Here is a 27,827-nt window from a genome sequence, read left to right on the forward strand (position 1 = left end):
TAATTTGGGATTTTTCCAGCTATCTTGTTATTAATTTTTAGTTTAATTCCATTGTGACATAAAAGCATATTTTGTATGATATCTATTTTGAATTTTTAAGGTGTGTTTTATGGAATAGAATATGGTCTGTCTTGTTCAATGTTCCATGTGAATCTGAGAAGAATGTGTATCCTGGTATTGTTAGATGAAGTATTTTATAAATGTCAATTAGATCTAGTTGATTGATGGTGCTATTCAGCTCAACTATATTGTCACTGATTTTATGCCTGCTAAATCTGGCAATTACTGAGGACATGTTGAAGTCTCCAACTAATAGTAGATTCATCTATTTCTCCTTGCAGTTATATCAGTTTTTGCCTTATATATTTTGATGCTCTGTGTTAGATACACTTACATTAAAAATTATTATGTTTTCCTGGAGTATTGACTCTTCTTATCATAATGTAATATCCCTCTTTATCCCTGATCATTTTCATTGCTCTGAAGTCGGCTTTGTCTGAAATTAATACAGCTATACCATCTTTCTTTTAATTAGTGTTAGCATGATATATCTTTCTCCATCCCTACACTTTAATCTACCTGTGTCTTTATGTTTAAAGTGGATTTTTTAATAGACAACGTATTATTATGTCTTATTTCTTCATTCACTCTGATAGTCTTTGTCTTTTAACTGGTGTGTTCGGAGCATTCACATTTAAATTATTGATATAGTTGGATTAATATTTATCATTGTATTAGTCTGTTTTCACATTGCTGATAAAAACATACCTGAGACTGGGTAATTTATAAAGAAAAAAAGGTTTAATGGACTCATAGTTCCACGTGGCTGAGGCGGCGTTACAGTCATGGTGAAAGGTGAATGGCACATGTTACATGGTGGCAGACAAAAGAGAATGAGAGCCAAGCAAAAGGGGTTTCCCCTTATAAAACCATCAGATCTCATGAGACTTATTCACTGCCATAAGAACAGTGTGAAGGAAACTACCCCCATGATTTGATTTTCTCCACCAGGTCCCTCTCACAACATGTGGGAATTATGGGAGCAACAATTCAAGATGAGATTTGGGTTGAGAACACAGCCAAACTATATCAACCATATTTGTAATTATTTTCTACTCATTACTATTTTTCTTTGTTTCTTTTTTTGGCTTCCACTTTTTCTGCCTTCTCTGATTTTAATTAAGTATTTTATATGATTCCATTTTCTCTCCTCTCAGCATATCATTTACACTTTGTTTAAAGAAAAGTTTAGTGGTTACCCTACAGTTTGATATATACATTTACAGCTAATACAAGTCCATTTTGAAATAACACTATGCTACTTCACAGGTAGTACACAGATATTATAGCAGAGTAATCCCAATCCTTCCTTCCTATCCCTTAAAATACTGCTGTCATTTGTTTCAAATATCCACACGCCATAACCACAGAAAGTATTTTTGCTTTTTTTTTTTTTTTTTTTTTTTTTTTTTTTTTTTTTTGGAGACAGGGTCTTGCTCTGTCTCCCAGGCTGGAATGTAGTGGCATGATCTCAGCTTACTGCAACCTCCACCTCCTGGGTTAAAGCGATTCTCCTGCCTCAGCCTCCCAAGTACCTGGGATTACAGGCATGAGCTACCACACCAGCCCAATTTTTGTATTTTTGGTAGAGACAGGGTTTCACCATGTTGACCAGGCTGGTTATTATTTTGAGCAAACTGTTATCTAGTAAATATATTAAGAAGAAATGAAATGTTTTATTTTACCTTCATTTATTTGTTCTCTAATGTGCTTGCTTGCTTGCTTTATGTAGATCTAAGTTTCTGACCTATATCATTCTCCCTCTCTGAAGAACTTCTGTTAACATTTCTTGCAAGGCATATCTACTAGCAGCAAATTCTTTCATTTTTGTTTGTCTAAGGAAGTCTTTATTTCTCCTTCATTTTTGAAGGACAGTTTCACTGGACATAAAATTCTAGCTTGCTATTTTATATTGTTGATCCTCATCAGAATCCTGGGCTTTGAATAGAGACAAGTATATCGTGTCCCCTAATTTAGCATTTGAAGAACCAGAAGAAAAGTCACTTGCCGTATAGTCATTTTGTGGTTGAGTCAGCACTAGAATTTGACTAGACCTGCTACTGGCCTCCATGGCCCTGATTCCATCACAAGATCCCCTTTCTTTGTCTCAGGTAGGCAAACTACCTGCTCATGTTGATCAAAATTTGTTCAATCCCAATTTTACTCCTATCAAAGCAGTCCCCAGTACTGTGTAATTATATGTCCCCCTCTGATACAGGTGGGTTTTGTCTAAAGAAAGCATATGGTTACACTGGAATGATATAGAAATGTAGCTTATTACACTAGAAACAGATATGTAATAGTGGTAGTGCCCTGAATAGGTATGAATAAGGTCCTGAAGCATGTAGAGAAAACAGATATATCTAAAAGATCATAGAACTCATCAGGGATTACTGCTTTTGCTATGAGTCAAGATGCTCATGTCTCGTATGGGATAGCTCTAGCTAACTGACATGTTCTCTCTAGAAGCCACAACTATAATGGCCTCAAGCAAAAGCAGTGGGCATGGTAGAGACACAGCCAAATCTTAGAGGTCCATGTTGAAACTGATAAGAATTGTTTACTGGTCATGGTGACCTATCTTAGAACAAGAAGAAACTCCTATACTGCTGAGATAATGTGCTTTATTAGCACTATGGGAAATGTGATACAATCTAATGACAGTCTTGTGTATACTTTTACATCCCTGTTTTTTCCCAAGGTATATGCCAAATGTCCACTAAGCCGGAGCTCTCTGAGAGCCCTTCTATGACCCAAAATATAGTGGAAGAAGACTTTGTGAGCCCCCCAGCCCAGCATAGTTGCCTTACGGAAAAGCGGCCAGACTGATTATCACGTGAGTCTGTGTCCCTGCTATTCCTCACTGAGCAAGGCCTCCCAACCTGAGACTCCAGCCACACTACCGCTGGGCTGGGCTTCTGGGCTGGGCTCCTGGGCCAGTAGCAGCTCTACACTTCCCTGAGACAGAGCTCCCAGTGGAAGCAGGCAAGCCTGCCACTTTCTTTGCTCCACAGCTCCCTCCCCTAATGCCCTCAGGCTCAGGAGGGAGCAAGGTGATTAAGGACTATCATGGACCTCTAGCACAGTGCAGATGCCTTATAGAAACGCAGCCAGACTGTTTTCCATGCAGGTCTCTGACCTTGTTACTCCTCACCAGGCAAAGCCTCTCCACCTGGGCCCCTAGCACAACCACCCTGCCCCTGACTGAACACTTGTCAGTGGTGGGTCTGCATTTCTCTGGGGGAAAAAAAAAATCCCAGACAACCTACAGCCCCTCTCCCATTGCAGCTGTAATGGTACTGCCCTTACTGCCCATGGACTGGGAAAGGAACAAAGGGCCTGGTTGTGTCACTGGCACCTCCAGCACACTGCAGCAACCATAGGGAGAGGAGCCCAGTGGCTCTTCCCTGTAAGCCCTTACCCGCTACACTTCACCAGATAGGGATCCCAACTTGGGATCTCAGAGCAGCTGCCCCAACCCTAACTGAACATTCCCACTGGTAGTGGCCCTGTGTTTCCCTGGGATGGAGCTTCAGAGGAAACCCACAGCCCCTCTGCCACTGCCACTGCAGTGGGTCTGCCCTTGCTGCCCTCAGACTGAGGGAGAAACAAAGAACCTAAGGGCTTTACTCCTACCTTCAGCACACTACAGTTGCCATATGGAAAGAAGCCCAGTCTCTTCCTGGTGAGCCTCTGATGCCCTGCTCCTTACCAAGCAAGGCACCCGGCTCAGGCCCATAGTGCAACTGTCCCACCCCCTGGCTGAACATTCCCACTGGCAGTGGCTCTGCATTTCTCTGGGGTGGAGCTACCAGAGACAACTGAAAGCCCTTCTGCCACTGCCACTGCACTGATACTGCCCTTGCTGCTCTCTGACTGGGAAAGGAACAAAGATCCTGAGTGCATTACTCACACCTCCAGCATACCACAGCTGCTCTGACGTACTTAAGGATATCATCCATGAAAACTTCCCCAATCTCGCTAGAGAGGCCAACATTCAAAGCCTGGAAATGCAGAAAATCCCTGCAACATACTGTACAAGACAACTATCCCCTAGACACACGGTCATCAGATTCTCCAAGGTCAACATGAAAGAACAAGTATTGCAGGCAGCTAGAGAGAAGGGACAGGCTACCTACAAAGGGAACCCCATCAGGCTAACAGCAGACCTTTCAGCAGAAACCCTGCAAGTCAGAATAGATTGGGGGCCTACATTCAGCATTCTTAAAGAAGAGAAACTCCAGCCAGGCACCAACCTGGTCAACATGGCAAAACCCCATCTCTGTTAAAAATACAAAAATTATCCAGGCATGGTGTTGCATGCCTGTAGTCCCAGCTACTCAGGAGGCTGAAGCAGGAGATTGGCTTGAACCTGGGAGGCAGAGGTTGCAGTGAGCCAAGATTGTACCATTGCACTCCAGCCTGGGCAACAGAGCAAGACTCCATCTAAACAAAAGAAAAAAAGGAAACTCCAACCAAGAAGTTCATGTCCAGCCAAACTAAGCTTCATAAGCAAAGGAAAAATAAGATCTTTTTCAGACAAGGAAATTCATTACCACCAGACCTTACAAGAGGTCCTTAAGGGAGTGGTAAATATGGAAATGAAAGACCATTACTGGTTACCACAAAAGCCCAATTAGGTATATAGACTATGGATACTATAAAGCAACTACACAATCAAGTCTACATAATAACCAGCTAACAATGACAAGATTAAATTTGCACATATCAATATTACCCTTAAATGTAAATGGGATAAATGCCCTAATTAAAAGGCACATAGTAGCTAGTTGGATAAAGAAGCAAGACCCAACTGCTTTCTTCAAGAGACCCATCTCACATATAGTGACACTCACAGGCTCAAAGTAAAGGGATGGAGAAAATCTACCAAGCAAATGGAAAACCAAAAATTAAAACTAAAATTAAAAGATTTACAAAAAACAGGGGTTGCTATTTTAACTTCAAACAAAACAGCCTTTAAACCAACAACAATCAAAAAAGACAAATGGCATTACATAATGGTAAATGGTTCAATTCAACAAGAAGACCTAGCTATCCTAAATATATATGCATCCCAAACAGGAGTACCCACATTCATAAAACAAGCTCTGAGAGACCTACAAAGAGACTTAGATAAACATACAGTAATAGCAGGGAGACTTCAACACCCTGCTGACAGTATTAGAAAGATAATTGAGGCAGAAAACTAACATAGATATTTGGGATCTGAACTTGATACCTGACCAAATGGACCTAACAGAAATCTACAGAATTCTCTACCAATTAAAAAAACAAAACAGAATATACATTCTTCTTATCTGCACATAGCATATACTCTAAAATTGACCACACAATTAGCCATAAAACAATTCTCAGTAAATTAAAAAAAAAAAAAAAACAGAAATCATAATCATACCAACCACACTCTCAAACCACAGCACAATAAAAACAGAAATCAATACCAAGAAGATCATTCAAAACCATACAATTACATGGAAATAAATAACCTGCTCCTGAATGACTTCTGGAAAAATAATGAAATTAAGCAGAAATCAAGAAATTATTTGAAACTAACGAAAACAAAGATACAACTTACCAGAATCTCTCAGGCACTGCTAAAGCAGTATTAAGTACTAAATGCCCACATCAAAAAATTGGAAAGATCTCAGATTAACAACCTAACATCACACTTTGAGGAACTAGAGAAACAAGAGCAAATCAACCCCATACTAGCCAAAGACAAGAAATAACCAAAATCAGAGCTGAACCGAATGTATATGAGATGTGAAAAAACATACAAAAGATCAACAAACCATAGGTGGTTGTTTGAAAGAATAAATAAGATGGACGGAATACTAGCTAGAGTAATAAAGAAAAAAGAGAAGATCAAAATAAACACAATCAGAAATGACAAAAGGAACATCACCATCAATACCACAGAAATGAAAAACAAAAAAAGAAAAAGAAATCAGAGACTATCACAAACACCTCTATGCACACAAACTAGAAAGCCTAGAAGAAATTGATAAATTCCTGGAAATATACAATCTCCTAAGACTGAGTCAGGAAGAAATTTAATCCCTGAACAGACCAATAATGAGCTCCAAAATTGACTCAGTGAAAAATAGCCTGCTAACAACAACAAGAACAAAAAGGCACAGGATAGGTGGATTCACGACCAAATTCTATCAGACATACAAAGAAGAGCTGGTACCTTTCCTACTGAACCTATTCCAAAAAGTTGAGGAGGAGAGGCTTTCCCCAGCTCACTCTGAAGCCAACATCATCCTGATACCAAAACCTGGCAGAGACACAACAAAAAAAGAAAACTTCAGGGCAATATCCTTGATGAGTATAAAAGCAAAAATCTTCAACACAATACCAGCAAACTGAATCTAGCAGCACCTAAGAAAAGCTAATCCACCACAATCAAGTAAGCTATATCCCTGGAATGCAAGATTGGTTCAACATATGTAAATCAATAAAAATTATTCATCACATAAACAAAACTAAAAACAACAATCACACGATCATCTCAATAAATGCAGAAAAGACTTTCAAGAAAATACAGCACCACTTCATGTTAAAAATCCTCAACGAACTAGACACTGAAGGAACATACTTTAAAATATTAAGAGCCGGTTCTGACAAACGCGTAGCCAACATCATACTGAATAGGCAAAAGCTGGAAGCATTCTTGTTAAGAACCAGAACAGGGCAATGATGCCGTCTCTCACCACTCCTATTCAACACAGTACTAAAACTCCTAGCCAGAGCAATCAAGCAAGAAAAAGAAATAAAAGGCATCCAAGACACCTTCTGGTGTCTATGATTCCTGTTTTTCCTATGATTTCTACCTAGAAAATCCCCACAGTCTCTGCCCAAAAGTTCCTTGATCTGATAAACAATTCCAGCAAAGTTTCAGGATATAAAATCAATGTGCAAAATTAGTAGCATTCCTACACACCAACAACCTCCAAGGTGAGAACCAAAGCAAGAATGCAGTCCCATTCACAATAGCCATAAAAAGAATAAAATACCTAGGAATACAGCTAACCCAGGGATGAAAGACCTCTACAATGAGAATAACAAAACACTGCTCAAAGAAATTAGAGATGACACAAACAAATGGAAAACTATTTTATGTTTATGGATCAGAAGAATCAATATTGTCAAAATGGCCACATATCAAAAGCAATTTACAGATTCAATGCTATTCTTATCAAGCTACTAATGACATTCTTCACAGAACTAGAAAAAAATATTTTAAAATTCATATGGAACCAAAAAAGAGCCTGAATAGCCAAGGCAATCCAGAGCAAGTAGAACAGAGCTGGAGGCATCATGTTACCTGACTTGAAACTATACTATAATGCTACAATGCCCAAAACAGCCTGTTTCTGGTATGAAAATAGAGCAATGGAACAGAATAGGGAGCCTAGAAATAATTTCACACAGCTATGACCACCTGATCTTTGACAAAATTAACAAAAACAAGCAATCTGGAAAGGACTTCCTTTTCAATAATTGGTGCTGGGGTAGCTGGCTAGCCATATGCAGGTAATTGAAACTGGGCCCCTTCCTTGCACCATATACAAAAATTAACTCCAAATGGATTAAAGACTTAAATTTAAAACCCAAAACTATAAAAACTCTTGAAGAAAATCTAGGAACTACCATTCTAGACATAGGCCCTGGCAAAGATTTTATGACAGACACAAAAAGCAACTGCAACAAAAACAAAAATTGTCAAATGGGACCTAATTAAACTAAAGAGCTCCTGCACAGAAAAACAGCAAAAGAAACTATCAACAGAGTGAACAGACAACCCAAAGAATGGGGAAAATATTTGCAAACAATGTATCTGACAAAGGTATAATATCCAGTATCTATAAGAAACTTAAATGTACAAGCAAAAAACAAGCAACCCCACTAAAGAGTGGGCAAAGGATGTGAACAGACACTTTTCAAAAGAAGACATATACATGAGCAGTAAGCATATGAAAAAATGCTCAGCATCACTGATCATTAGAGAAATATGAATCAAAACTAAATGAGATACCATCTCACACCAGTCAGAATGGCTATTATTAAAAAATCAAAAAATAAGCCGGGCGCGGTGGCTCAAGCCTGTAATCCCAGCACTTTGGGAGGCCGAGGCGGGTGGATCACGAGGTCGAGAGATCGAGACCATCCTGGTCAACATGGTGAAACCTCGTCTCTACTAAAAATACAAAATATTAGCTGGGCATGGTGGCTCATGCCTGTAATCCCAGCTACTCAGGAGGCTGAGGCAGGAGAATTGCCTGAACCCAGGAGGCGGAGGTTGCAGTGAGCCGAGATCGCGCCATTGCACTCCAGCCTGGGTAACAAGAGTGAAACTCCATCTCAAAAAAAAAAAAAAAAAAAAAAAATCAAAAAATAAGAGATGCTGGTGAGCTTATGGAGAGAAGGGAACACTTACAAACTTCTGACAGAGGTGTAAATTAGTCCAGCCATTGTGGAAAGCAGTATGGTGATTCCTCAAAGAAAGAAAAGCAGAATTGTCATGCAACTCAGCAATCTCATTATTGGGTATATACACAAAGGAATATAAATTGTTCTACCATAAAGATGCATGCACATGTATGTTCATGGCAGCACTCTTCACAATAGCAAAGATGTGGAATCAACCTAAATGACCATCGGCAGTAGACTGGATAAAGAAAATATACATACATATCATGGAATACTATGTAGCCATAAAAAGAATGAGATTATGTCCTTTGCAGCAACATGGATGGAGCTGGAGGCTGTAATCCCAAGCAAACTAATCCAGGAATAGAAAACCAAATGCTGTATCTTCTCACTTATAAGTGGTAAATACACATTGAATACATATGAACACAAAGAGAGGAACAGCAGACACCAGGGCCTACTTATAAGTGAAGGGTGAGAGGAGGGTGAAGATCAAAAAACTACTTATTAGGTACTATGTTTATTACATGGGTGATGAAATAATGTATACACCAAACCCCTGTGACACACAATTTATCTATAGGACCAACCTGCATGTGTACCTCTGAAACTAAAAGTTTAAAAAAAAGACTTTGAGCCCTGTTTCTCTCAGTACTCTTCATGTCATGGCCATTTTAGGAAAAAATATAAAAATTTTAGTTAACTCTTTGTCTTAAACTGTATGCCAAAATCTATACCAGATTAATTGTAGATTTAAAAATAAAAATGAAACCATAAGAGAACTAGAAAAATATAAAGAGTTACCTATAATATCATATTAGGGAAGGCCTAAGTAAGCATGACACTGAAGGCAGTAACCAAATAGGAAAAGATTGTTAGGTTTAACTACATGTAAGGAAAGCTTTTCATACCCTGTGACCCAACAGTGTCACTTCTAATAACACATCCTTAAAAAACCTTTGTACAAGTGCATAAAAATGTATATATGTAAAAACATTAACTACAGCACTGTTTATAATAGTGAAAAACTAGACCCAATATAAATATGTATCAAAGATGATTAAACAGTGTTGCATCCATGTTAAAAATTGCAATGTAAAAAATGTAGTTATGGACATAAAAAGCTTATAAAATGACATATTTAATCCCATCCCATTTTGTAAAAATACATATTTATACACACAGAAGATTTCTAGATGTGCATAAAATGTTATTAGTGGTTATTTGGGTACTTTAATAAATTCTTTTTCCTTTTGCTCCTCTTTTATATATATATATACGTATGTGTGCATGCATTTATGTATGTGTAAGGAATAGGTATATCTTATATAAAAATAATAAAAGCTTAAAAAGGTTTAAAAATTTCCCTTTCTCTCTTTTCACATGCGGATTTAGGTCAGACCTTCTCCAGGAAGCTTTTTGTTCCCCTTAAGTGGCCAGTATAATTCTGAAGCCACCCCCTCATCTTTTGTATTTCCGTATTCAACTGTCAGTTCTTGAAGATAGAGTTGTGAGCTGTGTTTCATTATTTACTGCCTTCCATACACATACTTAGTAAGGACTGGTCGGCTGGTGATGGTCTGATTTCCTCAAAGCCTGCTTTGAAGTCTGATATAACAGTGCTTATGCTTAACCAGCTGAAATGGTCAAAAACTTGGTCTGGGCTAGCACACCTTTGCAAAGAGGGTAGAGTGGCTTAATGGCTGTCTTCCTACTATTCTCCTAGGCTATGGTGGCTGGCTGGCTGACGGGGCTGAGCCCTTTCTGTATAAATCTTTCCCCAAACAGCTTTCTTGTTTAAAAAAAAAAAAAAGAAAAAAGTGTTTCTCAGGTTGAGTTGCTGCCTCTTATCATTAGTGTCTGTGCAGTTGTGCTTTCCTCCCAGAACTTCCAAACACACTCTCAAGAACTCACAATGCTTTTTTTTAAAAAAATACATAAAGGATGGATAACAAAGAAAGAAGGCAAAGAACTGGGAGGAGAGGAAAGGGGAAGAGAGAAGGAAAAGAAAATGGAGACTCATGACCTTAAGCATGGCAGGTTGCTCCAATCTAAAACATCTGCTGGACATTACAATATCTACTGTTGCACATGAAATTACTTTACCAGAAAAGTCTACACAGACGCTGGTTTTTCAAACAACCTGTGAAAGCTCTGATGGCCACTCTGGCAGCCCTCCAGGTTAGAGACTTACTGATCTCTAACAGGGCCTGCTCTTATAGTTAGAGATCATTCCAGGTTTGTTGCAAGTATCAAATGAGATGATAGATGGAAATACGTTTTATAAACTATAAAATAATATTGAAATGCTTGGTGTTCCATTTGTAAGCTCCTGAGGGCACTGACAGTGGTTTAATGTACAACTGTATCTTCATGGCAGTTTGGAACAGATTGTAAATACCTGTATCTAAAGATTAAAGTCAAATCTGTATACAGAATGAAGAGAACTGAGTCCCTAGAAAGGAAAAAAAATGGTGGTCTGGGAGAGACCTAAACTGTGTATATCTGGAGAGTTGTGGTCACCTAACTATGTTAGAAACACCTTGGGTTTTCTGAGTGCCCTCAATTGATTAGAATTATTTTCCTTAAAAGTAATTCTCAAGAAAATGCTTGTGATTCCACTGTCAATGAAAGGGTTGAGATGTCTTTTAAAGTGTCCATTAACTTACGGTAAATTACGATGGGAATGCATGTGGCCCTCAGAAGTGTCTTATGGTCAAACTTTTAATAAGTAACAAATTAAATCATGATAAGGAAGTGACTAAAAGTTAATCAAACTGCTGCTCTGCTCTTTCCATGAAAATGACCCTTTGTTCCTTCCAGGTTCAACACATGAGACTTCATATCAGATCCTCACCTGAATGCATGACTCTTCAACCTCAGGACTTGCAGAATTAGTGGAATGTCGTCCTAAGGTTGTTGAGTTGTGCGTTTCTGGGCATTTCATCTCTATGGAGAAGCACCCATTCCCTCACCCCAAAGACTGAGGTAGAAAGATTTTTCTCCCTAGGGAAGAATCTTCCTTGAAACTTTTGTGGCCTCAAGAGTCAGAAGACAGACTGGGGAGGTTTGATAGTTGAATTCTTGCCAAAAGCCTGACCCTTGGCTGTGAGACTCCCTCAAATTTGCAGTGTCTTGGGGATCCCTCCTAGTGATTGTCTTAAAAAATAAACATTTTCTGTTAATTTCCAACAACTTAATTATCTATTTTCTTTTTCTTATAGGTCCAGTTAAAAACAAGAAAAAGGGTAAGTTAAGTTCCTGACTTTATAAAATTGCCATCTTGTCATATCTTTTCTAAAATTATAAGAAGAAAATCAAGAGTACGATTTTTGTATTACATTCTTTCAGCATTGTCTGTTATTTTATTCAATCGCAAATGATCTTCTTGAGTATTGTAGCTTCTAAAGAACAAGAAATCATTCTTCAGTGATGATTCATCTCTTTTTTTCATTCTTCCTTACTCTTCTCCCTGTCCTTCTTTTATCTTTTTTTTTTTTCCTTTTTTTCTTTTTTTTTTTTTTTTCTTTGAGATGAAGTTTTGCTCTTGTTGCCCAGACTGGAGTGCAATGACACAGTCTTGGCTCACTGATACCTCCACCTCCAGGGTTCAAGCAATTCTCTTGCCTCAGGCTCCCGAGTAGCTGGAATTACAGGCACCCACTTTTATCCTTTTTTTCCTCCTTTATCAAACCATTGATCAGGTATGAATGAAATCCTGAGTCACCATGTAGGAACTAGATATGCTACCTATGAAAAGATGTCAGCACCCTATTCCTTGGACTTAAAGCTCTCCTGATTTGATTTCCCAGAGAGTAAGAGAAGGTATTTCTTGCTTTGAGGATTCAATGTCATTTTCTCTGTAATGAAAAAACTATTTTGGAGTATTACTATTTAGTCTTTTCAAAGCAGCTTCCATTGTGCCATTGTTGAGTCATTAAGTCCCTAGTGTACTTGCAATGAAACTGGCTCTAGGGCTTGTAAAAGTGCTCACTTACTAAAGGAGGACAGTCAATCCAAAGATAGAACAGCCTCCAAAGACAGGGCCAGGCAGTATGGTCTACTCCTTAGGACTTAAAGAACCGATTATGAAGTTAACTAAAGTACCTATTTGTTTCTGTCCTGGGAGGAAGACAGAGTAAAACTAATGATTTTTCATTACAATGCTTTAAATGAAATGATTCTGTGTGATAAGATTTATGGAGCTTTATAGAATAGACTGTCAACCTCAGACGAGGCCAAAAAGACTGGCTTCAGCTGCAGTCTGCCACTTGTTTGAACACTAGGGTACTCTGGTGCCTTGAGGTATCATAGTTCACATGGAAAACTTGTGTGCCCGTTGTAAAGAAGCTGAGGAATGGCCTGGTCTCCTGAGGGCCTGAATTGAGCAAGGTTGAAAATCAGCCAGGGAGCTGGAGTCATTGTGGAAACCTTTCTCTGTGTGGCCTGGGCACTTACCACCAAGATATTCTGTCTTTTAAGAAAGTAGATTTTATTTTCAAGCATATAGTTCTTACGTCTTGTCACATCCCTTTAAAACAGAAATTATAACTCAGATCATTGCCTGGCACTGCTACCTTGTGTATGGGACATTATTGAGAAGAGAGTGCACATAGGCCTTAAACATTTACTTTGGCTAAAGTTATTTGGAAGCCATTTAATATGGATTTCCTTGAACATGGTGAATAGGCACATGCCTGAAGAGGTAAATTGAATTGTTCAGTTAATTTTTACCCTTTAATGGAATTTTCTTCCTTCCACAACTCTCTCTCTCTCTCTCTCTCTCTCTCTCATTCACTCACTTTTGGTTGTTCTTTCATTTTGGACTTAGCTAAAAAGTTAAGGAAATACTCCTTTGATGAAGTTTAGCTTTGAAAGGAATGTGTATATTCTTTCATCTAACACTACATAGGGTGAGTTTCTAAGTACAAATGTCTCTGCGCTTTTGTATCATGAGGTACTCTGTTAAAGTAAGGAAATCCAGAGAAGGGAGTCAATCCTCTGAAGTTATCCTCTTGGTCCAGGGATCATTTTGTGCATTCACTTCTCTGGGCCCAACTTTGTATAAGTATGCAAGTGTGAGAAGCACATTTGCTTAAACCTTGTTGCAGAGAAGCAGAGGGACCAGCTGCAGAACTGGAACAAAGCAGGTTTTTTCTCAAAGACCTTCTAACATTTTCATAAGTGAACATTCTCTGTTTTCACTGCAACCATTAGTCTCTTGGACTGGAGGAGTTTCTGGCTGTAATTCTTCCAAAATTACATTAGCAATTACAGGAGACTCACATTCTTGAAGCTGAAGTTTGTGCTACCACAGAATACCCTCTAGCTTGAAAAATCACTGTTAGGCTTGGAAATACTGGGACACATGACAGCCTAATATGCACCAACCTCTGTCTATGCCACCTAGAAAATAAGGAGGGAGAAAGAAACCTTGCAACCAGGCTAAGGAAACTTCCTGACTGCAAGGAGTAAATCAGTCCTTTTTATGGAAACTCGGTCTCATGAGAAAGAGAATTCACTGAGGCAAGCTCCTTGTTTCACAGATGTAGAAACTAAGGCTCAAGGAAAGGAAGGGATTTGGCCAAAGTGTGTCTATGGCAGAGCTAGGGCTTACATCCTTATCTCCTGAGTACAGATTCTGTGTTCTTTCCACTACACTAGCTGGAATTGAAACTTGGGCTCTGAATAAGCCTGATTTGGAAGCTGCCCAAATCTGAAGGGAGATGGTTTTCCTGTTCAGCATCTTGAAATTGGCTAGATCTAGAAATGAGGCAGATCCAATCTTTCACTGCTAAGTGCAGAGAAACCTCTAAAGCTCATGCCTGTAGGTCTTTAAGGCTACAGGGACTCTTCTGGGAGAGATGTTCTCTGGACCTTCCTTTCTTTCCTCTCTGAGGAAGAGGCTCCACAATGACCCCATTGTTTCATTCCAAATGCAGATGTGGTTAGACATGGACTACTGGCCTCTTGAGTAGCATTGCCATGAGGATTTGGTTTCTTGGCCATGAGGCATTCTTCTTAAAGGAGAACGTGATAAACCAGGACAGGATCCTCCTGCCTAAGGGTCTAGGGAACAGGAAGTCAGAGTCAGTAAGAAGATTTTTAAGTGAGACTAGAGAAGGTTGTATTTCAAACTAAGAAACTACCTCAGGTGAAGACATGGTGATGAAGTCTGGAAACAGGCTTCCACTCCTGAAACTTTCCATAAAATTGTGAGAAGGTAGTGAAGGAAGGAAAGACACCTACCTGTGCCCACCTGCAGTCTTTGAGTGGGACTGCACAGAGCAGAGGAAATCAACAGGAGGAGCTGGAGGTTTTGGTTCAAGACCACAGTTGTGACTCGTTTAACATAACTACATCCTGGTGGGAATGTTGAAAGGACTGGAATATGAAATAAGAGGGTTGAGATTGTTCTAGAAGGATAGCAAGGAGGAAAGAGGGAGGAGTTGGTGGGCATGATAATAATACATTTGAGAATAGGACTTCTGAGGAAAAACTCTGGGAAGCTGGATTATTTAGCCTATGGAAATCGGGGTTGATGGGTAACTTAATTTCTTTGCATATATGAGGATTATTATGTATATGTATATTCTTCTCTGTATACACAAAGAATAGAATTAGAGCTTAAACTGCCACAAGAGGGACGTCAGTTAAATATACCAAAGAACTTCTTAACAGTGAGCAGTGAAGGGGTGATAAACATTGGAACATGTTACTACGGAGTTTGCAGAATTTCCTTTCCCAGAGATCTTTGAAAATAGTTTACAGAGGTCAGCTGAGAAAGTGCAACCTGCTACCTCCTCAGCTCTCTCTACTCTCTGCCTCCCCTTCTTTCCTGTTTCTCAGTATCTCTCTCTCCCTCCTCCCTCTCTTTCTGTGCTTCTCTTCCTCCTTCTCCATTCCCCTATCTCCAAAACTCCTTCCCATTCCTCATTCCCAACTAGCACTGCCCCTCTCCTAACTCCTATTTCCTGTACATCCTGACTCCTAGAGGAACCTTCCTGGAGCTGATACTGTTGCTAAGACCAGGCTGTGCAGCTTCCTCTTGTTAACGACATTGAGTCCACCAAACTGGGCAGTAAACATAAAAGCTCCACATTCTTCAACAATAGCCCAATTCTAAAAAGAACCACAAAGTGACCCATAGGTCTAATCACTTGGTAGTTCTCATCCTTTGGACTCAGCTGAAATGTAACCTCCTTTTTGAAACCTTCCCTGACCTCTTCAGCATTTGGTCCCTACCACTAAGGCAGCACTTCTACCAGCCCATGACTGTGTCTGTTTCCCCACAAATACAGACTGATCTCCTGGAGGGCCGCTTCTTTCTATATGCTCAAACCTAGCTTTGTCAATGCATATTCACAAAAGGGGGTGAGGGGAGGGGAGAGAAAGCACAAGACGGGCAGAGACAGAGAGACAGAGATGTGTGATAAAAGTATCCAACTCTTTAGCAGGGACTCCCAGAGAGCAGACTTTACGTCCTCAGAAGTCGTAGAACTCCTGACAGTACATTCATGACCGGAAATAACTACAAACGTAACACTGAATCCTATTTTTCAGGAAAGAAGGCAGGGCCTCCTGGACCCAATGGCCCTCCAGGACCCCCAGGACCTCCAGGACCCCAGGGACCCCCGGGAATTCCAGGGATTCCTGGAATTCCAGGAACAACTGTTATGGGACCACCTGGTCCTCCAGGTCCTCCTGGTCCTCAAGGACCCCCTGGCCTCCAGGGACCTTCTGGTGAGTTCCCCTGTCACTCCACCCCACTAGGTACCTTACAAGTACTTTAAGAGAACAGGAGTAGGTGATCCTGAAAACAGTTTCAAATGGTGGAGATGGGGTTGGCGTGCAATAAGGGATACAGATCTCCTAGCCCAGTGTAAAACTAGGAATTGGACAAGCCAGTAGGGCCTGGCTTGCTCTAGCTTCTTGTATCTACCAGCCTGTCAAAGACAGGCCACCTGTTCTTGACCCGTCTCAACCCTTCTATCACAAGCCCTCCCTGACTCTTGGCCTCCCTGTAGTGGACCAGTAAAACTCATATGAGCCAGAGACAGAGGCCCTGGTGGTTCACTGGCGTTCTGGTGGGGAATAGATTTAATCTTCCCTGACTTCCAGCATGTAGCTCCGCATGCTGATGTTTGCATAGAAATAGACTATGGAGTGGAAACTTGGAGACCGAACAAAATGACAAGCTGTAGGATAGTTTCATCATATGAAGTCTGAAGTGTTTTTTCCATAGCAAGTAGTCACTAATGGTCAAGAAGTTGGAAACTTAAGAGTCACTCAAGCTGTGGATGAAGCAAACTCAGCCACCAAGGCTGTCCTGTCCAGAAACCAAGTGTTTCTTGCACTAGATCCTTACCCTACCATACTTCCCATTCAAATGCCATTTCATCCCTTTGCATCTTTCTCCTTGAGCCCTGAAGGGCATCGAAAAGGTATGAATGCAGATCCAAACCTGCCTAATTGGAGTTGACAAGAGTCAGACTGCCTGGGCTTATGTCGGTTGTTATTTCTTTCTCCTCTCCACCCCCCACCCCCCATATCTTGGGGCTTTAAAGAAATGGACCCTTACAGCTGATTTCTCCAGAGGCAAGAATTCTGCAGCAGGGCTCAGATTCTTTAACTTGTACTTCACATAGGGCTAAGCAGTGTTACCATGGCCACAAGAGATGGAGTTAGGGATATTTTTTTCATCCAATCATTCCATAAATATTGAGCACTTTCTGTATACAAAGAGATATATTGATACGTGGTCCCTGTTCTCATAGAGTTTATCTCCTAGAGGAAGAAGACAACAAAGAAACAAGATACTTGCAAATAGCAGTGGGCTCTATAAGAAAATTAATAGGAAGCGAAAGGCAGGGTCACACAGTGACAGGAATGCCCTCGAATTGTTCTCCATGGGTGCCCAGTGGGGCTTGCCTTGGGCTAATATTGGCCACAGACACTACCCAGAAGTTTCCCTGCTGGGTGCTGAACCCACTGAAGATGAAGATCAGGGGCAGGAAAAGAAGGGGTGTCCTGTCCCAAACAAGGGCTCTGCATTGCACTCTGACTCTTTGTCCAGCTCTAAGCCCTGGAGAATAATGTTCAGACAGGGCTGGCTGCAGGGAGCAGGGCTCACCGCCACTAGCTGCTCAGGTGAGGGGAAAAGGAAGTCAAAGGATCATGCCCTCTGATTGGCCTGTCCTATTTTGCAGGTACTGCTGATAAAGCTGGAACTCGAGAAAACCAGGTTGGCTGGGGATTGCTCTCTTCTTGGGTAGGACAGAAAGCCACAGGCTAGAGCTACCTTTAAATTAGCTTCTTATTAGATTTCCTGAGGCTTTATTTCATGAGGACACTCTGGAGATTCTGAGGGTTTTCACTCACAGCCCCCTCCCACCTCTATGAATAGAAAAGCTTTGCCTCAGGGCGTGTTTTTAGCTAAGGAAACGGTGTCTTGCCAGGACCATTTTTCCTCATTCCACAGGAGACCCCAGGGTCACCATAGCCAGGCCCAGTAGTCGGCTGAAATAAGGTGTCAGTCAGACCTATTCACCTCCAACTCCCCAACCACCCCAGACACCTTGTTGGCTCTCAGACCACCTGGGATCTGGAGCTGAAGAGTTAAAGAGTATGTCCTTGAAAAACAGCCAACCAGCTCCAGGCCCAGCCTAGCCTGGGCTTCTGTCTTAATGGCCTGAAGAGCTCCTCCCAGTTTTTGAGCTCCCTAATCTGTCTCTATTGGCAGGTTCTGCTGCCTTGCCTTGTCTCATCTCAGCCTCCCTCGCTACAGCTGTGTGGCTACAGTGCTAAATCTACACAGCTGCACAGTGTTGATGGCTTGCAGGGCAATTTTATATCCATCACCTCATTTGATCTTCAGACATCTCTGTGAGAGAGGCCAGACATTCTTATGATCCCCATTTTACAGTTAGAGAAATGAGGCTCAGAGGCATTACATTTGGTTGCGGTCACATAGCTAGGAAGCGGTAGAGCTACAAAATCACATTACCCTCTAGTAGAAATGTAGTCACTAACATCCCAAGACAGGGGAGAGGGATCAGAATTGGATTACAGCAGACGACTAGAAACCAGGATGGAAACATGGGACCGGTGGCTGAGCAAGCAGCCATTACTCATAGTGACTACTCTCTATCCTTCTCATCCTGCCAGCCAGCTGTGGTGCATCTACAGGGCCAGGGGTCAGCAATTCAAGTCAAGAATGGTAAGAATCAAAATAGGCTTGCTCTCTCTCCCAAAGAGGAGCTTCTCCCCTCCCTCATACCCAGCCTCCAAATAATCACCCAGCCTAGTTCCTCACAAGCCCCTGAAGTACCCTTGGCATAGGAAGTCATTATTTGCTCCATCATGCCCTCTACTGGCTGTCCTAAGCAATTGCGGCATCAAGACCAGTTGCTACACCCAAATTGCATTTAGAATCGCTGATTACGGAGCTGAAAGGGACTTGAGACATCACCTAGCCTAGGCATTCTCAGGGGATGGAGGTTATATAAGAGCCACCATGGAGATATGTGTAGTTTGATTAGTATTTTCACAATACAAATTATAGAAAGTAAAACTATATAAAATTAAATTCTTTTCTGATGGATCTACACAGATAGACAGACAGGCTGCTTCTCTGAGGGAAAGTGGGGCATGTTAGAATCTCCAGGGAGTATAAGACACTAGTGTATATCAAAAGGGGCAATGTGTTTAATGGGGTTCAGAAACACTGATTTATTGTAATCCCTGCATTTAAAAGATGGGGAAACAGAGTCCCAGAGAGATTGGATAATACCATAATAAATCATGCTGCCTCATATTTGTATAATAGAGTTTTCAACATGGTTTCTTTATCTTTAATTCATTCAATCCTCACAACCACGCTATGAGGTGTAGGTATTAGCTTCTTTTTATAAGGTCAGAGAGGTTATTAATTGTCCCAGTATTTCATAGGCAGGTTAGTTTAGGAGCCAGGATTCAAAACCACATTTTTCTGACTCTTTCCTTTCCCCTATGCTACTTCAGTGATGTGTATGTACACTCCACTGAATGATTAAGTTCATTTTTCTTCCCCCAAAGAGACATGAACATTCATGAAATAACAGCACTTTGGAATCATGTCCAGTCCCTAGAGTGCACAAAGCCTAAAATGCGTGAACCCCCAGGAGCCTTGGGAAGCAGCAAGCTAGCCAAGATGCCAGATGCTTACAGAGCTTGGAGTGGAAGGGAGGGGGTGTGAGTACAGAAACAGTAAAGGAAGGTTAAAAAACCAGCTACATGGGGACAGTTTCTAAGAACTCAGTCAGTCCTGAACTGGCTGTGCTGAGTTTCCTTAACACCTATATTTAGCTGCTTCCCTGACTGCCACCTGGATGCCTGACTGTAATAGCCTCGGAAGTGTAAATAGGAACAGAATGGCACCAAAACCCAACTGGTCCTGCTGGAGACCCCAAGGCCCTGAGTGGGCCATGATCCCCACCTGTCCAGGGAGGCCAGAGACAGGCCAAAATAGATTTGTTTCAGTATCTGGGTGGATAGTGTTTATTCTGTGCCAGCAGCCACTGATTTTGCTCCCACTGCCACATAACAAGATTGTTTCCAGCCCCTCTGGGCCAATCCCCAGAAGTAGCCTGTGCTGACCTTTAGTCCTACCAGAAGAAGTGATGGGGGTGGGACGTGGTGGCTTGTGCCTGTAATCCCAGCATTTTGGGAGGCCAAAGCAGGTGTATCACTTGAGGCCAAGAGTTTGAGACCAGCCTGGCCAACATGGTGAAACCCCGTCTCCACAAAAAATACAAAATTTAGCTGGGCATAGTGGCACACACCTGTAATCCCAACTGCTTGGGAAGCTGAGGCAGGAGAATCACTTGAACCTGGGAGGTGGAGGTTGCAGTGAGCAGAGTTCACGCCACTACACTCCAGCCTGGGTGACAGAGCAAGCGAGACTCCCATCTCAAAAAATAATAATAATAAGTGATGGGATCAGGGGTTGGAGGACATCATGCAGAGTGCTCCATTGATGGGACAGAGTCAGGGCAGCTCCTCCTAACTCCTAGCCCATCTACTTACTACCTCAAGGAAAGATGGATACCTTTTCTAGAAAGCCTGTTTCCTCACCCCTCAGAGAGGCAGGCCCACTGAAACTGGCCAAAGATAGACTTATAAAATATAATTTCTTGGGTGTAGGATGGATGGCTTAGAGGGAGAAAGGCTCTCTGGGCTTTGATGTCCCCCCCCCCCCCATGGTGGGAAGGAACATTCCTCTTTCTGCAGGATGGAAACAGAATATTTTCCTCCACCCTCATGTGCTGGCTTCTGCTGTCCAAAGGAGTGTGACTGCCCCTCCACCCATGACTGAGGTGGGGCTGAGGCAGATGCTTTGCAAAGTGTGCCTCAGCTCCTATCCTCCTGGCTGGCTCTATTGCAGCCTGCCAGTCTATCCTTCCCTCCCACAAGGATCCCTCTCACCTATGGGGCCCTGGTACTGGTGGTCAGTAGCCCCAGTTGCCATGGAATCTGAATCATCCCTAATCCCTAAGGTTTTCCAGGTAGACAGTGGGCTGAGTGGTTTCCTGGGGGCTCAGGGAGGCTTTCCAGAAAGCTGTGGGTGTGAAAAACCATAAAAAAGAATTTCTTAAGGAGAAAGAGAAAACCCATGAACCTATGAGACAGGAGAATTTGGAAGCTCAGGCTGGGAAAGTAAAATTGAATAATAAGACCTAGCCTGCCACTCAGTGTCTGAATTTTGCCTGTGCAGGCCCCATAACAAGAAAGAAAATAGGGCAGCATGCCCACTCTCATCCTTCTCCTCCTCCGGCAAATTCCACGTAGAAGGTATTAGTTAAAGACACCTCCAGATGCAAGGGTCAGGAAAGGAAGGATAAAGACAGACAAGCAGAGCCCAGGAGGCTTGAGGCAGGCCTGGCAGCTGCTTTACAAACAGAACAGCTTCTCTGCTTTCAAATGCTCTTCTTAAAGCTTGGCCTTCTAGGCTACCCTGGTTGCATTAGGATAAGGGTGGGGTTTGTGAACTCCTTGGTATTTATTTTCTTTTGCCTCGATTATTCTGACATGTACTGAGTGACTGCCCTTCTCTCATACTGAGATCTTTCAGGTGGAGTGCTCAATGACTGGTCTCGCATCACTATGAACCCCAAGGTGTTTAAGCTACATCCCCGCAGTGGGGAGCTGGAGGTACTGGTGGACGGCACCTACTTCATCTATAGTCAGGTAGAAGTGAGTACGGTCTTAGGCCTAACTCTTTTTATATCCAGAATGCAGATCCGGTGCAGGCCACATAGGGGCACTGTGGAGCCAGCCAAGATCATCCAATGGCTAGCTTCCGGCTTTGGACGAGGGTGTGGGGGGTCCGCACTGGGAGGGAGTTGAAAGGAGGAAAGAGAGAGGGGGCCTGCTTGTTTTGTTTTGTTTTGTTTTGTTTTGTTTTGTTTTGTTTTGTTTTGTTTTGTTTTGCTTTGCTTTGTTTTCTTTTGTTTTGTTTTGCTTTGTTTTGTTTTGTTTTGTTTTGTTTTGTTTTTCCCTAGCTAAATATTATTGAAAAACTGTGAAAAATGCCCTTCCCATACCCTGCCATCTGATTCCCTCCTGCAGGACCTCAGGCCCCTGTTTACCCTCCGAGCTGTTTGGTTCCATTGCCAAACTTGAACTTGGTCTCAGCATATTCTTTGAAAGTCAGTTTCAGGGTTACTGAGAACCTCTCCCCTCAGCACTGCTGGCACGGGCGTTATAATGAATAGTACTCCTGCAGACTTTCCACCTCAAAAAGATTTCTGACTGTCTTTCCTTCCTCTTTCTCCCATTTGTTTCCCTATCGTTCTATTCCTCTATACTTGCCTCCTTCCTGCTGTCATTCTCCCAGCCCTTTCTCCGTCTGCTTTTGTCCCCTTCCTGCCCTGGCCCTCTCCCCAAGTCTCCCAGTGTCCATCTACTTCCATTCCCCCGTTGTTTGCCTCCACGGGGGTGGCTCCTTGGAGACAGAGGAAGATGAGCCATGAGGTTCTGATTTTTGTGGGGTGGGCAGCAAGCAGACAGGTGGACAGAAGGACCATAGAGCCAACAGATGGGTGTCACATGAGAGCAGACAGAGAAAAGGTGGGCTAACAAGCATTTGCTAGGCACACTGAACACCCCGGTGCAGCTTGGGTCCTGACCCATACATGGCACCCAAATATGCTGATCCCACCTGAAAAGCCAATGGAGGGAGTGACCTTTCATGAAATGATTTATGGTGATATCTGACACTCAGGGGCACATGGGCATAACCCGATGTCCTATGAGCTAAGCTCCATGTGGTGCAGCGGGGCGGGTATCAGAGCTTGGGGTAAGGTATAATGGACAAGGGTAGTGAAGGATGAAAAAAATAATTTCCTCAACCTAAGAGAGAATTGGGAGTGGCCCATGCAGGCTGGGAAAATCCCCATGGCATTAGGCCACTGCGTATAAGTTACTGCTTCCTTCGTGCCACAAAGTTAGGGGCCTGAGTTTTTCCAATTCTTTGTCTTGTTTGCGGTAGCTAGCTCTCCATCTCTCTGGACCTGTTTCCTCAATCATAAAATGCGAGGCCCAAGGGGCACTGTGAATCAGTGAGGGGAGTCCAGGAGCAGGGGAGGGGTGTTACACGTTGAATAAGTTTCTGTTAAGGAGCTGAAGAAGTCGCAAGTTGTTATGTGCCCTCTCTGGGGAATCAGTGACTTCTAAGTTTCTCTACAAATAGTCCGCGGGGCTCAAGAGTGGAAATCAGTTTGTGTCTATGGCACTGTGTCCACACCTACTGTGTGCAGAGTGCTCTGCTTCATGTCAGGGCTGGGGCAGGGGCGGGGGTAGGGCGGGGGCAGGGCGGGGGCGGGGGCATGGCAAAACTGCAAATAGGGCATGGTTCTTACCCTCACAGTTTATGACAGGTGTGCTGTTGTAAGAAAGGTTTGCTCAGCCAGCTGAGCCCCATGGACTAGGGGAAAGACAATTCATCAGCCCGTCACCCTGCCTTTCCTGTTGGCCAGCTAGCACGCCTTCATTTGGCACTGCCACATCCATGGGGTATACTGGCAGCTCATCTGAGAGGGTTCTGTCAGTTCACCACAGGGAGGGCCCCCCACCCTCTTTTTCCTCTCTTCCCCAATCCCTTCTTGTTGCCTCTCACTCAGGTATACTACATCAACTTCACTGACTTTGCCAGCTATGAGGTGGTGGTGGATGAGAAGCCCTTCCTGCAGTGCACACGCAGCATCGAGACAGGCAAGACCAACTACAACACTTGCTATACCGCGGGCGTCTGCCTCCTTAAGGCCCGGCAGAAGATCGCCGTGAAGATGGTGCACGCTGACATCTCCATCAACATGAGCAAGCACACCACCTTCTTTGGGGCCATCAGGCTGGGTGAAGCCCCTGCATCTTAGATTCCCCCCATTTGGCCTCTGTCCATGCCCCTTCCCTGGGTCTGGGAGCCAGGACTCTCAGAACCTCTAAGTGCTGCTGTGGAGTGAGGTATATTGGTGTTGCAGCCGCAGAGAGAAATGCCCCAGTGCTATTTATTCCCCAGTGACTCCAGGGTGACAAAGCCTGCTTGACTTTCCAGAATGACCTTGAGTTAACAGGACAGTGGATGGAGCCCCAGGGTTTACATGAAGCAGAACCTTCTTCTTTGGTTCCATGTTGATGGACTTACAGCATGACTCTTCAACCCCGAGGTCCCTGTGATTCAGATCTATTGTTTGTTGCACTAAAATGAGGATCCGGAGCAGCAGGTCAGAGAAAGCGAAGGTGCACTCCAGACTCTGGGGGTGGACATCTGACCCAAGGGGGCTGCTGCTCCTCTCTTGGGAAGGGTGGTGGCAGGGGCAGAGTAGGAAGGGAGCATTGCAGCCTAAGAAGGCCAGGGAGGGAAAGGCAGGTGCTTTTAGCAGAGACCACGAGAGAAAGCTGCCAAGAGAGCATCCTCGGCAGTGGGAATGTTCTTTCTGCTCTACACTGTGGCCTGCAGGAGGGTCTTCCCACTCCAGCTGACAGCCACATTGTGGCGGCTTGCTGGGCTTTGGGAAGGGGAAGTTCGCTCTGCCTTGGAATAGTCACGGGGAATGGCTACAAACCTGCCCGCATAAGAACCTGAATCTGTACATGGGTCGCATGTCTCTCATTTTGTTTACAGCTGTGCACCACACTCAGAAAACTCCCTGGGGTCCCCTTCCAATTGTCCCCATTCCCAGCTCGACTAGAACTCATGTCTTCTTTCTCCACAGAGCCTACCTCTGTCTGAGACAGGTGCCTAACCTGGGACCTGTGCTCATGTGAGTGGGATATTCTTTAGTTTACCTGGGCACAAAGAGAATTTTCCATTTATTAAGCAGTACAAATGTTTTTCATCCAATCCTAATCAAATTCTGTCTGGGGACAAAGGGTTGGACTGGATGACCTCCAGAAGTCCCTTCAAGTTCTAATATTTGTGACTCTTAGCAGGTAGCCCTCACCACAGCCTTCTAAATTCCCAAACCGTAGACTGCTCCTGGGCATTAGCAAGGTAGAGCCTTTTTACCTGGCCTAGAAAGGGCAAGAGGTGAGGATAGGACAGAGGGATTTTGTTCAAGTTTGCTGCAATCCAAGTGGACATTAGACCAGACCTTAGCTGAAAGACCAGCAGCTGATGCCATACTGACCCAGACTTTCTTCACTCTGGCTTCAAAAAGCCACAGCAGAACATGGTCAGTGCAGATTGCTCATGCTGCTCCCCTGAAGCCAGGCTCAGGAGAAGCCAGTGTCTAGGCACTGGGCAGGGATCTGCTCCCTAGTTCAGGTCCAAATGCACCTTCCCCTAAACCCCAAGCTTCCCACTGGATCATATGATAGACCCTCAAGGGCCTTACTACAAACTGCCTGGGCTCAGCCTGGCTTCTGGGTGCTAGGTCCAGCCCAAACCTAGGAAGGCCAGCCTTGTACAGTCTGCTCCTCTTGCTCCTGAAATGTGTTTCCTTTTCAGGAGATGGGGAATCAGTTCCTTCAGGCAGCTGAAATCCACCGAGAACAGCAGGTACTTATTTCTCAGCTGTGCCTTCTCTTTCTAAGCAAGGGCCCTTCACGGGTCAGGGTGAGAGGAGATGGGCTGGGCCTCCACTGTCTGGTTGCTAACGACAGCCTTGCAACCCGAGGTGAGGTGAACTCCAGGCATGTATCTGGCCCTAACTCCTATAAAGTGCCTTGGACAGTCTGCATTTGTAGCAGGAACCCACAAGAACCTCTCCTTCATGTTTGGAAAATAATTTATCTTTTATTATCTCCTTTGAAGAAGGCAAGGCTGATAATATGACAAACATCATTGTTTAGATGAGTCTCAGAGGGGTTCAGTGCATTGACCAATTTAAGTTACAGACCTGGGGCTTCAGCCAGGTCTGACTCTACAGCTGTTCGATTACACCACAGCATTGTATGGAATTTGAAGTCTAGAGAGAACCAGTAAAAGTGGTAATTTGGAAGTGAAATCCTTGAGGGCTCTAGGGAGAAACCCAGAGATGCCCATTTTTATTCCTCAGTGGTAATACCTGTCCTCTTAGCTGCCAGGGGCTCTGTGGCAAAAGGAGTCAGACATTTCTTTGTTAAACAGCCATCAGCCTTAGAGCTCTTATGTTCAGAAGAATCTTCCTGGCACCATGTTGAAGCAGCAGGCCTCTGGGACCCACAGAACTGGTGGCCTTTATGTTCTTTCACGCATCCAAGGAACCACCCAACCATCATGTGTGGAGCCCCTGCTGTGGGAAGGTCCTCCTTTCATTACCCTACAGACAGCTTACAGGATCCAGCCCCCTTCCCACAACTACCAGTGTGACTCCTTATTTCTTTCCTCCATATCTTAGAGATTTTGATACTACCAGGGTCTGTCAAGGATAGAGGGAAGACCTAAAAGAGAACTGGTTCTGAGGCCAGAGGGGTGTGAGGAGAGAGGAGGAAAAGTCTTCCTAGTTGTGCTCCAGACATGGAGGGGATGGCAAAGGAAATAGGATTTTCACTGGACTCTTCATTCATTCTGAACCTTCCAAAGGAACTCTAGAGGGCAAGGGATGATGAGGGAAGCAATAGGTAACTGGGGAGCCCTATTGCTGCTAAGTCATTGGCAAAGTGGCGAAGCAATTTACAGATGAGAGAATGTGGAAATAAATGTGCAGTTTGGAATTATGCTGGTGTGAGTTTGCCAGAGGACCCAGGCTAGCATGGAGAATGGGACGAGGACATTTGTGGGCAAGCAGATGACAGAGGTTTGAAGGAGAATTGCATGGCAGGAGTCTCTGCCAGCTACTTGGGCTTCAACAGCCAAGCTGGCACAAAAGACAGCTGGCGGAGACTGCTCGGCTACTGGTTACCTAGCAAAGTAGTATTTGCCTATTTCCCCCTTCATCCTTCCTGAGCCAAATTTCTTTTGCTGAACAGGAAAGAGCTAGGAACCCTGGAGGTAAACGAAGACTTTAATCCATTTATGAGTGTGTGTGTTTATGTAACTTCCTGTGGATGCAAATAGATTCAGAGAAATTTAGAGCTAAAAAGGCCCTTAGAGGGAATCTAGCCCAAGCTACATTCCACCCTATGTTACTTATGTAGAAACTGAGGCCCAGAGAGGGAAGATGACCTACCCCAAGTGGTGAGCAAGGCCCAACCTCCAGACTCAGCAGAGTGAGGAGGTAGATCAGTTCCTGTCCCACACGGCTGTCTTCTTTCTTCTACCCACAGACTCCAGGCTGGAAGTGCTTGGCCCCATTCAGGAGCCTGGCCAGGCAGGGAGAGAGCAGCTGCAGCTCTTCCTCCTCCCAAGGCATTCTCCCAGCTCCAGCCTCTAGACTGGAAAGCAGAGACTGGCTCGGTACCAGCACGTCCTTAGGCTACTGTAATGCTGCCTCAGGACCCATCCCTACCTGGAGGGTCCTCTAGGCCCTGTGAGCACAAAGAACAAAGCTGATTTTGTCTTTTAATCAATTTCAGGACTCTCCAGGAGGGCTTTGAGTGTGTCATTTCTTTATTCCTCCAGCTGGGATTGGGGGGTGGGCTTTGTTGTGAGAATGGCCTGGAGCAGGCCCAATGCTGCTTTTGGGGGTCAGCATCCAGTGTGAGATACTGTGTATATAGACTATATATAATGTATATAAACTGGGATGTAAGTTTGTGTAAATTAATGGTTTATTCTTTGCAAATAAAGCGCTTTCCCCGTCTGTTCTTGAAATCGGCGTGAGCACTTCCTACATGTTAGGTGCTTCTTTGCAAATGATGCCACGCATAAGCTAGGGGAAGGACCAAGACACCCATTTCAGAGGTGGCAG

The 27,827-nt window shown here is 43.4% G+C and overlaps 1 protein-coding gene across 4 annotated transcripts in view; it reads left to right on the forward strand.

Moving 5' to 3' along the window:
- EDA (ectodysplasin A) overlaps positions 1 to 27,715 on the forward strand; it is a 426,506-nt gene extending 398,791 nt beyond the window's left edge. The window contains exons 3-8 of one of the 4 annotated variants that reach the window (XM_010330891.3): positions 11,742 to 11,765; positions 16,081 to 16,260; positions 17,727 to 17,761; positions 18,685 to 18,736; positions 21,620 to 21,750; positions 23,679 to 27,715. In XM_010330891.3, coding sequence (XP_010329193.3) covers positions 11,742 to 11,765; positions 16,081 to 16,260; positions 17,727 to 17,761; positions 18,685 to 18,736; positions 21,620 to 21,750; positions 23,679 to 23,930 — 674 coding nt within the window. In that variant the 3' untranslated portion in view covers positions 23,931 to 27,715. The remainder of the gene's footprint in view (positions 1 to 11,741; positions 11,766 to 16,080; positions 16,261 to 17,726; positions 17,762 to 18,684; positions 18,737 to 21,619; positions 21,751 to 23,678) is intronic. The other 3 variants (XM_010330892.3, XM_010330893.3, XM_003943065.4) reach the window with 3 other exon arrangements.
- The last annotated feature ends 112 nt before the right edge of the window (positions 27,716 to 27,827 follow it).

This window comes from Saimiri boliviensis, chromosome X (genome assembly GCF_048565385.1).
Source record: "Saimiri boliviensis isolate mSaiBol1 chromosome X, mSaiBol1.pri, whole genome shotgun sequence".
In the NCBI taxonomy this organism is placed as follows: domain Eukaryota; kingdom Metazoa; phylum Chordata; class Mammalia; order Primates; family Cebidae; genus Saimiri; species Saimiri boliviensis.